This window comes from Aptenodytes forsteri, unplaced genomic scaffold (assembly GCF_000699145.1).
Source record: "Aptenodytes forsteri isolate BGI_AS27 unplaced genomic scaffold, ASM69914v1 Scaffold82, whole genome shotgun sequence".
Lineage (NCBI taxonomy): Eukaryota > Metazoa > Chordata > Aves > Sphenisciformes > Spheniscidae > Aptenodytes > Aptenodytes forsteri.
In genome coordinates, this window is record NW_008795490.1 from 1,011,220 (window position 1) to 1,023,573 (window position 12,354).

The 12,354-nt window shown below is 43.6% G+C and overlaps 1 protein-coding gene across 1 annotated transcript in view; it reads left to right on the forward strand.

Moving 5' to 3' along the window:
* The window catches only part of SASH1 (SAM and SH3 domain containing 1), a 99,662-nt gene that overhangs the window by 27,886 nt on the left and 59,422 nt on the right, over positions 1-12,354 (forward strand). Inside the window, exons 2-3 of the mRNA XM_009281391.2 lie at positions 6,518-6,568; positions 6,678-6,727. Coding sequence (XP_009279666.1) covers positions 6,518-6,568; positions 6,678-6,727 — 101 coding nt within the window. The remainder of the gene's footprint in view (positions 1-6,517; positions 6,569-6,677; positions 6,728-12,354) is intronic.

The window sequence follows — 12,354 nt, forward strand, 5'->3', positions numbered from 1 at the left end:
AGAGGTGGTGGATGCCCCATGCCTGGAAACATTCAAGGTCAGGTTGGCCGGGGCTCTGAGCAAGCTGATCTAGTTGAAGATGTCCCTGCCCAGGGCAGGGGGGTTGGACTAGATGACCTTTAGAGGTCCCTTCCAACCCAAACTATTCTATGATTCTCATGCCTCCCTTGCCTGCACCATGTCTTGATCCCTCTCTGTCTTCACATTTAACCATTCTTGATGTGGTTTGGGTTTTTGTTTGTTTTTTTTTCATCCCCCTGAAACATTACAGCTTTTCTCGATGCCACGAACATGCCCGCTATCTTAAAGTCCTCCCTGGAAACCCACGTCTTTTGCTGGTTTTTCCATCATTATTTCTCCTCGCAGAAGTTCTTTTTGGCCTTACCTGTACAATAAAAGTCAATGCTGACCGACCTGAGGAGTTTTAGGCAAAGATGCCAGGTCTTACTCATCCTGTTTATACCAGCAAAAGCTCTAGTATAGATGCAGTTATGGCAGCACAAAAGTGCTTTACTATTTTACCATTCAGGCAGTAGGTGTAAAATACATCAATCAGAGAGAGACCTGCTGTATCCCAATCACGTATATACGCCTTTATATTAATATGTTTTTAGCACAGAGACAGCTACCATAGTTCTGGGCTTGCTTCATCTTGTTTGGAAAATTGATCAGAATGTATTTGATTTCCCTGCTGCAGAATGCTGTGTTCTCCTATCGACTCTTCTTTCTCTGAAGCCCGTTGCTGGTGGTTTTTTATCTTTGTTCCATAATTTCGCTGGATTCAGCCTCCATTTGTTACAGGTGGATTTATGAGTTAACACTGCCTTGCTTTTCATTGTTACAGAGCTTTACAAAAGCTGCAGTTTCTTTGTAATTGCTAATGAATTATGTTTTTCAAAATCATCGTGGAATGTTTTACAGCCCCTGTGGCTTTCAGCCTTAGTGTTGAATGCAATGTATTTGAGATGGACAAAAAAAAACCCTTCTGTTTTTATTGTTGGCAGAGGGGATGGTGTCAAATGCTTCCCCCCGTGACGTGTTGTGTTCAGTAGATTCCAGCATTTGCGTCAAGCCAACAGGCATGATTTTTCTTCCGTACCTAATCCTAAAAGCAGACATGTGAGTGCCGTAGCATCATGTTCTCTCTGAAGCTGCATTTCATCAGTAGTTAAGCTAAGTGTTTACCTATGTCTGCACTGCTGTATGAGGCACTGAGATGCTTGGACTGTTATTTCATGTGTAGAAGTATTTATTGTTTGAAATCCCATTTTTTTTTAACCATTCCTCCAGCACAGCTCATTTCCTTGATTCAGAGTTTTGCTGCTGCTGCAGGATGTTATCGTTTAGCATGTGTCAGCTCTGGCTCTAACGTGCAAGAGTAATGGAGCAGAAAGCCTTCGCTCTTCGCTGAAACGGCTAAGGGGATGGTCCAGAGGTTGCGGTTTGAGACTCAAAATGGGACTTTTACTAATCTGTACCACTGGAAACTCACTGAGCTGGTTAATTCCTTCAAACGCTTGCTGAGGGAGCTGCCACAGGGATAGGTATTTTCTATTTCTTTATTCTGACCTGTGGCCTATAGCTAGTGTCTTGTAGGCAATTTCCATTACACACCTACATACCTGCGCTGTCTCTGCACAGGGGCTTCCCTTCACCTTTTCCAGAAGCTCTGCAGAGGCTGAAATACGGTATGTGGTGGAGGACGCCGGGCAGAACGGTTGCTTTCAAAGTAAAACAAACTCTTAGAGACCTTCAGTGCTCTGGCTGTCTTTCAGATGTAGCTTTGTTTAATCATTTCGGAAACTAGACTGGAACATTCAGTGCGTGTTCAGAGCACACAGGGAAAATGTTTGGGGAAAGAGACTGGCAGAATTTTCTCATAGAAGTTTTCTGCTGTAGGTGCCTTATTTACACCTGCTGAAATGGTTTCATAAAATTATTTATAATTTTTTTTTTCCACTGGTTATGTCACTGAATTTTCCCAGCACTCAGCTGGGTCTCACTTTGCACAGTTGCTGTCTGCACAGTGAGATTAATCCTGTCTTGAGATCTGCAGAGGAGTGTTTTAAATTTATAATTCAAATGGATACAGCTCCTGTGGCAGAAACTGTGACAAGGTTCATGAATTTCTATTAATTCAATGAATGTAATTTCCTAAACTGAGTTGTGGTGTGGAGCATAGATGAAGCGTAATGTTTAGGTAATTAAAATATGCACATTCCCCCTAGAACATGTGATCCCTACCATAGGTGCCCAGGTTTCCTTTTGGATGCTCTTCTCTACCATGCTTGTGTATTTCAGGAGCAGAACAGCATCGCCTTTAAACAGGCAGAGATGTCCCTTATCTATTATGTTACATACAGAACAACTGAACTGAAGTTATCACAGGAGGAAAAGCCCCTCATGAATTCAAAACCCGCCATTCCAGTCAGGAAATGTGTTTCCACCTTCTTCCCCGTGTATTTTGCCTTTGTACTTTCTTCCCGTATGTGTTTTTCAGGCTTAGCTCATAAATGATTGTAAAACTGTTTTCAAGATTTTTACGAGGAAGGTAGTGTATAAAACCAAAATCACAATATTTAGAAGCCTGTAATAATTTGAAAAAAAAAAAAGTATCCAAATGATCACATAAATCACACAGTGTACAAAGTAAGCAGAAAAGCTACCTGCGAAGGAAGCTTCTTTCTTGAGCTCTGAGGTGAACAACTTAAGGCTTGAAGCATAAGCCACGAATCCTGCTTGTTAAGCTTACAACTCATGTTTTCTTTCAAAATGAGAGATTTGTGAGAAGCACTTTGGCGATTCGCACTTCTGCGCCAGAGCTCCCAAGCCTTATCAGTTCGGCTCCGCAGCCGCTTTCTGCAGCGCCCACAGTGCGGAAGGGTTGGTGATACCAGGCAGTACCTGGGCAGCGCGACGCCTGCGGACCTTCACTTCCTCTAGCTGCTGGATCACAGCTTCAGCCAGGACCTCGGGGCCTTGTCCTGCAGCCATCCTCTGATGGCATCGGCTTTGTGTGAAGGAGGAGACAGGAAGGAAATAGGACTGATGAGAATATGGCTTTAAAGCTGGGAGAACAAAACGTTTCTGCAAGTTGAGATTGTTTTAAATCGGCTGTAGGTGACTTGGTGGAGGAATCCCTAGTTTAAATTCAGTGGGCTTCACTCTACAGGATATTAGCATTACTAATTTTTAACAGCTCCCTCTGGCTTTATTATCGGTATTTGAGATTCTGTGCTGCGCTAACTTTGGACCTCGAGGGGGGCTGGACAAGCTGGTGCTAAGCCACCATTTGCCCTCCCTCTTATGTGTTCCCTGGGGGTTGGATACAATTTATGAATATCCCAATTTCTCCAGAATCTTCAGCTCTTAGTTGCTGTGATTTAACAGTGTATCAGACGCGTGCAATATGCACCGACAGTGTCTGGGAACAGGACAGGTGACTCAGGCAGGGCCCCTTAAATCCAGAAGCCATGCAAGTAAATCAGACACTTTTGGGAAACACTGGATTTCATCACGTAGCTTAAGGACTCTGCACTTGATCGGGTACTTTCTCAGATCATTGGGTTTCTTGCACCAACACTGCATAGTGTGTAGGTGGCGTGAATGTCTGGTACACCTCAGACAAGCTTTATGGGCACACGTGGAGGGCAGTTATCTGGGGCAGCGGACTGCTAGGACAGAAAATACCTATCGCTTTGACGCCTGCTTTGCCTAGACCAGAGTCCTGGAAATGCAGGCTAGGGATGTCTGTTACTGCAGTGGCTGTTTCTATAAACCCAGGCTCTCCTCTATTTAATTTTTAAGATTTGGTTCAGAAGGGTGAAAGATGTACTTTCATGAAACTAATCTTTGAAAATATTTTTTGAAAAGATGCTATAGCATGTCTGAGAGCATGCCAATGATACAATATTTGCTCAACCTTCTAGAATTAGCCCTTGGTATAAAAAAGTCCCTGATCCTGCTGGATTGAATTCAACACAACCTGTGGAGTTTAATGTGAGGTTTAATGTGAGGTTTAATGGATTTTAACCTAAATAAATAGAATTGCTCGAGGGTGATAAAAGTTCTGTGGTCTGTGTTACAGATCTATGCCAGAAGTTCAGTTGAGAGTAGTATTTTCCTAAATATTTTCCTTTGGTTTCTTGTCTAATAGCAATAGGAAAAATATCATTCTGCTGGAAAGGCAGGTAGGTATATTAATCACAGCAGTACAGGACTATCAGGTGGTTTGCATTCCAGCATTGCAAAGTAGAGCTTTAGAGGAGGGAAGGGAGAGTTGTCCTTACTTCTGTCCTCCACAGTCATCTTGATCCTATAAAACTGCTCCTGTTCTAACAGGGTGGGCTTGACAGTAAATGCGAAAAAAGAAAGCAAATACAGTCAGCTTTTTTAGGATTTTGTTACACAGGATGTAGCTGGCTACTCAGCTGAATAGTTTTAGGCTGAAAGTAGTAACTTCCCATCTAATTGCAATCTCAGACTGCAACTTCACGAGCAACTGCTCAAGCAAAAGACTTCTATAAAGCCTTGGGAACCCAGATAGCATCTTGTAAACGATAGTTTACAAAAACTAGCATATTTTTTAAAAAAACACTTGCAGCAAGTAGCTTTCTAAGGCAACAGATAAATCGTCAGAAAGTTGGGATCTAAAGGCGTGTTGGGGACACAGTGGATTCTCTTGACTGGCTACGTGAAACTTTAAGATGGGATAGCTGATAAAATGCTGCCTTTCTCACCTGTGCGGCAGTGTGTGGACAAATGAGGTGCTCATGAATGGGAGGAGTGTAGAGCATGGGGCTTGTCTTTCCCTCCCTCCTTGTGGACTGCTAGGCGGGGGTGGGAGAGTGCCCGAGGAGGATTCGCAGCACTGTGTCTGCAGACTTTTCCAGATGCAAAACTTATTCGGATTCCATTTTGACAGAGCTAATGGAGAAAGGGAGGGATGCCTGGTACCAAATAGCTATTTTTACTTTCCTGAGCTGTGAACATCTGTGGAATTTCCCTGGGCTCGGTCCAGCTTCTGCTTGACTAGAGGAGTCCTGTTGGATCTGTCCGTAAGTGAACGTGGTCGCCTTTTCATGTTGACTTCCACCCAAAGACTTCAGTTCCCTTTTCGTGCTGCAAAATCGGCAAAAGCAGATGCGCAGACTATGCATGGTCAGGCAAAATCCCCCAGTTGGGCAATGACCCTGTGTCAGCCTTGTTTACTAGCAAGCATATGGCCGTCAGCCACCCTGTGCCCTCCTGGCTGCCATGGCCAGCAGTGCAAGCCGACTCAGTTGTGTGACAGCAGAGTAGGCTCCTCTCTACTCTAGATCTTGCAAACTTTCTGGGCGGGCTAATCCAACACCGCTTCGTGGCAGTCAGTGGTAATTTCCTGTTTAGTGTTAAAAGGCTGCATTTCCAGAAAATTGTGTCTGGCTTTTTTTGTATTAAATCTTAAGAACGTTTTGTCACCCTTTCTGTAAACAATGGGCATAGGAAGTACAATTTCACAGAGATAAGAGATGTACATGTAGGCTGAGGAATGCATGAACAAAAAGACCTCCAATATTGAGAAATAAATCCACATCCTTTTTTTATTTTTTGGAGCGTGTATACTACTGTGGTTGCTTACTCAGCTATGATGGCCTTTTGGTTACAGTACTCACTTTGCAATAACTTCACTAGGGGTAGGACTGCCTGAGAATAAAATAGCCATAAGTAGGTTCCCCCATGGTTTCACACGCAGATCAACCAGCAAAGTGTAGTTCTCACTACTGACAACTGTAATTTCTTGCTCCATTCTAATTGGAGTTTTCCCACTGACTTCAGCTAGACTCATCGTTAATAGCACACGCCTTTTAGGCAGCTGGCTTGCAATCTTAGATTAGATACCACCAGTGGGACTCGCCTCATCTAACTTGAGGCAGCTGAAACCTGTTGGGTGAGTTGTTCTGTAAGAGTTCCTGACTCTCTCCATCCACTGCAAAGGGAGCCTGGATGACCGACTCCTGGAGTAGATGGTTATATCCTAGATGTTTGAAGGAAGGTGATTTGAATTACGTCCTGTTGACAAATTTCTGTGTGAGGAACAGGCCTTGCTGAAATGTATCTAAATCCTCTCAGTATTTTTAGCTCAGAGAATGCTCTTTTAATGCCAGATTTTCCCTGTGTATTCTTCCTGAAGGTAAATTTGGGGAAATTGCACTTGAACTTAGCTTAACAAATTGTGTGATGATCTAGTGAAAATAACACATTCCTCTTTCTATTTTGTTTTGAATCAATTCTGTCTGGCAATTTTACCTTCTTCTATATTCTCCAGTGATAAGGATGGAATTAGCTGTTTTACTGGAGTATTTCAGAATTTATCCTGAAAGTGGTTCCTTCTGGAGAGGTTAATGTTTCCCATTTGAATGGGTTTGCGTTAGTCCTAGGTTCTGTTACCCTGTTTCTTCTTCCCTTTTTCTCCCCTTCAGATTTCTTCTTTCTATCTTTTGGATAGTTCATTAACCTGCCATCTGTTCTGTTGTAGGAGAAACCTGATGCCAGCCCCACATCTCTACAGCTGCGATCCCAGATTGAGGTTAGCACTTTGATTTTGATCATCCATTTTCGTTTGTTTGTTCTTTGATTTGATATTCTGCATAAATTGGGCAAAGGCTGCTCTCATTGCTATGTGTCTTCTCTTGCAGGAGTCACTTGGTCTCGGCAGCACCGCGTCAACACCTGACACTGAAAGAAAGTAAGTGAAGGTACAGGAGGTGAGAAAAGAGGGAGGGGGAATTTGGTGTGTTTCCTTTTTTCTTGGGGTAAATTCATTTTAGATTGTATTGGTGTTTCAAGATTTCAGATTCAGCCACTATTAATGAAACCCGTTTTGGAACCTGTTCTTTCTCTCGTTCTCTTTTGGCCTTTTATTTTTTTTGTTTTTTAGATCAAGGGAGGGTTATCTTTTTCTCTTCTCTGTGAGCACTTGGGGTGTGCATACACCAATACGACTGGTAGTCATTTTTGAGGAACATCACTGATTTCACATTCTCTGCAAATCAAACCTGTTTAAAAAATAACTTTCTGTGACTAGACCTAAATGCAGCCAAAAAGAGATAGGAGAGGGGAAGGGAGAGTTACAAACTTAAACCACTTTCCTTTTCCTGTGGGCTCCTGGGTTTGTAACTGTGCTCTTGAAGAAGGTGCCAAGGGAATGAAGTATTTAAAACCAAGTTAAAAGGAGCTTTAATTTTAGCAGTCCGTAATAAAAACCTCTCTGTAAGGACTGAGAGGGTTTCTGTTTACTGTCACCTCCTGCTGCAATGCGTGTGCTTGTTTCTGCGCCTCCTTCCTTTGATCTCAAGATCTTGGATCCCTACTGCTAAGGGTAACGTGCAGCAGTGCATGAAGACAACTGACACTGTATTTCCAATTGCCTGCGCTTCGTGGGGCAGTGCCAGCTGGACTGGTTCAGAGGGAGTACATGGAATCCAGTTGTGATGTGACGCACTTTCGTAAGGTTTTACAGTCCCACATTTGAATATCTTCTAGTGATTCAGCACTGGACTGTAATAGGAAGGTTGTAAGAAATTGCTGCCCTTGCTCTTGCTAGTTCAGTAGAAGGCGTGTCAGTCCCAGAGGGAGCTGTGGTGGATGCAGGGTGTGGGACTCGCCTGAGCACCGGCCACGTTAAAGTCAGGTATATGGTAGGGAACAGCTGCTTAGGGGCTTCCTGTGGGATTGTCTGAAAGCTGATTCATGCTAAAGATCTTGGAAAGCGATAAATTATCTTTTAGAGATGCCTTGTCTCCCTTAATCGCTCACAGAGAAAGCAGTAATGGTTTGCTTGAGGTAGATGCTCGTTTTCAAAACAGCTTAAGACAGATAAGGTGAATTTTACCTTGAGTACCATCACTGCCCCTATGTTACATGCTGTTAACAGAGAGAGCCTAGAAGGCTTAGAGTATAAAAGTGGTGCTTCCGATATTGAAACATGGAAAAGTTTTCTTCAAGGATACCTCCCTGTCTAACATGATAATGAAACCAGAAGTGCCAAGTGGATGGGAACATTATGAGAACTATAATCTGGGAAGTAAGCCTCCAAGGTTATCCTATAATCATAATACTTTTCTCTCAGACTCAAAGCACTTTCCCCGTGGGTAAGTATCATCATCCCACCTCAGGTAATAATGAGATAAAGATCTCGCAGGAGGGCAGCACACAACTGGGAATAAACTCCTTTTACAAGTTCTAGCCAGTTTCCTAAAATGTGTCTCTGTGTAGGTGTTGTACCAGAAATAACTGAGTGAGAAGACAGTATCTACAAAAACATCTTCTGAGTGACTGTATTCCAAGAGAGCCCATTTACCTCACTGAAAGGCAATTAACCTCATTATCTTAGTTCAGATGGAAGGGACCTGTGATTTTTTTTGTGGACCTTTCAAGAATGGAAGTGTCCTGTTTGAGAATTTGTCTGTCAGCTGAAGGGCGTACGTGATTAGCCTGATCAGATATATGAAACTGGCACAGGGCAGGTTGTGTCAAATATTTATGCAGTAAGAAACAAGGCAATGTGATGCATGCTAATTGAGCAAGGTGTTGACAATAATAAATGATATCTACTCAATACCATACAAATTATTCAAAACCAAAATTATACAGGCCTATGCCTATTAGTGACAGCTTGCCGCATCAGTGCTGGTTTCATCCCTCTAGCTTGGAGGGCTGAATTGTCACAAGAATGCGTCTTCCAGGGAGGCAGAGTTTATAAAATTGATCTGCAGGAAAATGACCACTTCAAGTCCATCCGATATGTCTGTACTTGCTACTAACGTGTTGAATTTGGTGGTTTTCAGGGGAGGACAGCATGTTGGCTCTAAAGGGTTTTTTGGGGTTCAGTGTTTAGTTTATGGCTTTCATCTGAATTTGGAGAGAGCAAGCAGCTGGCTGGAACATGGTTGCTCTCGGTAGCTCCCTCGCTCAGCGCTGCTGCCTGCACACCCTGCAGCTTAACGCTACCAAGGTCTAAAGTTTTAAAATAACACACCTGGATGGTTGTTTGATTTGCCAGAGTTAAGAGATTCCAGACAGGAAGAGGCTTTGAGGGAGCCTGGAAGAAGCTATGTTTGTTTTAACCTGGTTTGGTTTTCCTTTTCTGTGGTGCTCAAGTGAAGAGAGAGCCTGACAGGCTCTACTGTACACCACACTGAAAACAGATTAGCCTTGGTGCTCCATGGTAGGAAAAAATCCTGTTTGTGTGGACAAACAGTGTATGTTCAGTCTTGCCTCAAGTCTTACTAACCCTGCTGCCCAGTCTGTTTAAAGCCAGCGTGAGATTAGTCAGTGCCCTCAGTCCAGCAAGTTGCTCAACAAGTATCTGTCTAGTGGGTGATGTGCTGTTACACAGAAGAGCAGCCGTAGTGCCTGGAGGGAGGCAAAAGGGGTTAAACAAGCCTGAAGACAGAGTTGCTTGTCACTTCAAGTCATGGTCCCTCCAAAAGGCATTTGGGGCAATACTCCTTCCTCTGTTGCTGACAACTCTGTTCCTGTTAATTAGATGAAGCTACAAAAAAGACTGCACATATGAACCTGCTCTGTGCATTATAAATGCCCTACCAAAGATGGGTTTTGTTCAATTGATTCTGATAAAGAGAGAAAAATCTTCGCTGTAGCAAAGGCCTCTGAGATTTATATGAATAACAGCAAGGGTACTGATGTGGCCTGAAAAGCTATCTGTAAACAACAGAAAACAAAGTCATGTTTGTTCAAGCTTCACCTCACAATTGCTCTGATTTTTTGGCCATACTGGAGTTCCTTCTGTAAATTGAAACAGTTGGACGGGCTTCAGAATCATAAAATATTCAGCAAATAACGCAAAGCATGGAATGAGATGTTTGTAGGTTTCTTCTCTTAATAATAAATTTCATTTCCCCCTGCTCTTTCCAAGATTCCCATCTTTTAAACTGCAGTCTTGCTGTCAGTTGTGGTGCTAGCGTAACTTTGCAGATTCTCAGTGTGCCTTCAGCAAAGTGGCAACAGCATCTTTAACAGTGATACTATTCATTTTAAACAACAATCTCCCCATAACTGCAGGTGCTCCTATATAGGCACACTGACTTCTGCTTTTGCTAGAAGAATCATCAATGTAACAAATGTGCAGTGAATGTGTTCTTAGCAGCTACTGTTGCTTCTTTGTCCCCATACCATGTAGATCTGGGGATGTATTGTATATACAATCCCTATTATTTCCAAGTGATGGCAACACCCCAAGGATGTTTACTTAGGCAGGGGACTGAGCAGGGTTTTCTCATAATTGTAAACAGCATTTAAAACAATGTAATCCAACTTTTAGCCTGTTCCCGGTTTGGAGTATTCAAGTCTACATGACAGACTGATGAGCTCTGCATGTTTGCCAGGAAATCCAGGTTAAACCCAGTCCCCTGAACTCGGGCTTCTGCATCCTGACTCTCATCCTGTTTTTAGAAGAACTGGGGATGTTGCAGAGGGGAAGTTGTGCGTTTTCCCTCTTGGGAAATAGATCTGTTTGCTGTCACTGTTCGCTCCAGCGGCCTCTGGGCAAGTTTCAAATGTGGTGTATCAGAGAGCTGCCAGGAAAGAGAAGGAAGTGGGTGAGAGACCCAAGAGCACTGCATACAGATGGGATGAGGTACAGTCACTCCTATATACTCTTTTTTTTTTTTTTCTTTGCAGCTGCTAGAGAAAGGAAGGACAAAAAACACCTCATGGGGCAGCAGTTGTGGTTGTATCTGGCATTTCGCAGGCCTTCCCACCGCCTTCGCATGGCAGTAGTGGGTGTTACGAATTGTCACCTCCTACATGAGTCACCTGCTGTTTCTTGAACTGTACCAATCAAACACACTCCTGACCAAGTAAATGGTCATACTTCATATTAAGCGCCACAATTCATCCTACTGTACTCCTCAGCCTGCGGCACAGTACAGTTTAAGCATTCTCAACCCGGTGATCCTCAGGACCTAAATACCAGACTCTGCCAGAGCAGAGAGCTGAGCAGAAACAGACTTGTCTAGCAGAAGGTACTGGAGAAAAGCATGCACGTGTGGGGTGCAGGCAGCACAGGGCAGCATTGCTCGGGGGCTTTGCATTCCCCTGGCGTGGGGGAGCTGCTGTGCCTCCAGCAGCTGTGTCTTCAACTGCCTGCTTCAGCTGCTCCCAAGAGTGAATGTCTTTGTCATCCTCTCTGCGTGTGCAGGACGTATGTCTTAAACTGAGCCCCTCACACGTTGAGTTCATACAGTTTGACCAGATCCCTGATGGCTTGTTGGGAATGTCAGAGGAGGAGTTGTAGGCTGCTCGGGCATTACGGCTTTCTCTGAGGTTGTTAGCAGGCAGCCAGTGAGGCCACAACACAAGTGGCTGCTGTCTGCATGCTATTGTCTCTGCAGGAGAAAGTATTGACTGAATCTGTTTTTAAGGATTTTCTGCAATGGATGTGCCATAGTAAAGCCAGTTACCATCCTGTGGCATAAACTTGAACTCCAAATTAGCCTAAGGCTGGGAGAGTGCCTGCAGTTCGGTGTTCCCATCTTCCACAGTGATTCTCAGTGAAAGCAGCAGTCTCTTTAAAAACGGCTTTCATTTTGCAAAAGGGTTCATGCAAGCCTCAATTCTGCCTCCTTTGGTACACTAATCTACTGGCCTTTGCCAGTAGTTTTTAACACTAGATTTCCTAATCCTCTTCCCCTGCAGCATCCAAACTGCAGGTCAAGCTTTGAATGCAGAAGGTCGTTAAATCATCCCTCCAGGTCATGGATGGGGGGGCTTAAATTCCATCACGTATGATTCTGGCAACTTCTCAAGGTGTCCACGTTAACTTTGGCAGGTATTTGTAAGCTCATCTGCAAAGAAACAGGAACGCGGCTCTGACAGAGGATGCGAGGCAGAGAGAGGGCAGAAACTGAGAAGAACAAAGCAGAAAACAAACAAATCCCCCAAACCAAGGATGCTAAAGGCTGCACTTAATAATTAACAGAAAAAATTGTTCCTTTTGTGTAGTTTAAAAGTGGAAAGGAATATTGGAAGAAAAAAGAAGTAAGAGCTTGCTGTACTTGAGATGTCTGCATTTAAGATACTTTTTTTTTTTATACCCCATGCTTGCAGGAATCAAAAAGAATCAGTGAATGTGTACGGCCCTGTTTTCATTTGTTTGAGGCCTGATTTAGCCAAAGCCAAATTATTCATGCTGCCTTTAAACAGCCTTCTCAAGAGAAGTAGGGCAGGAAACTCCCACAATAACCCGCACAATGGGAGCGAGAGGCTAGCCAAACGCCGACTGGGACACGTGAGGAGGGAAACCAGTGCGCCTTTGAGCAGCTGGAAGAAGGTTTCAAGCCTGGTAATGTT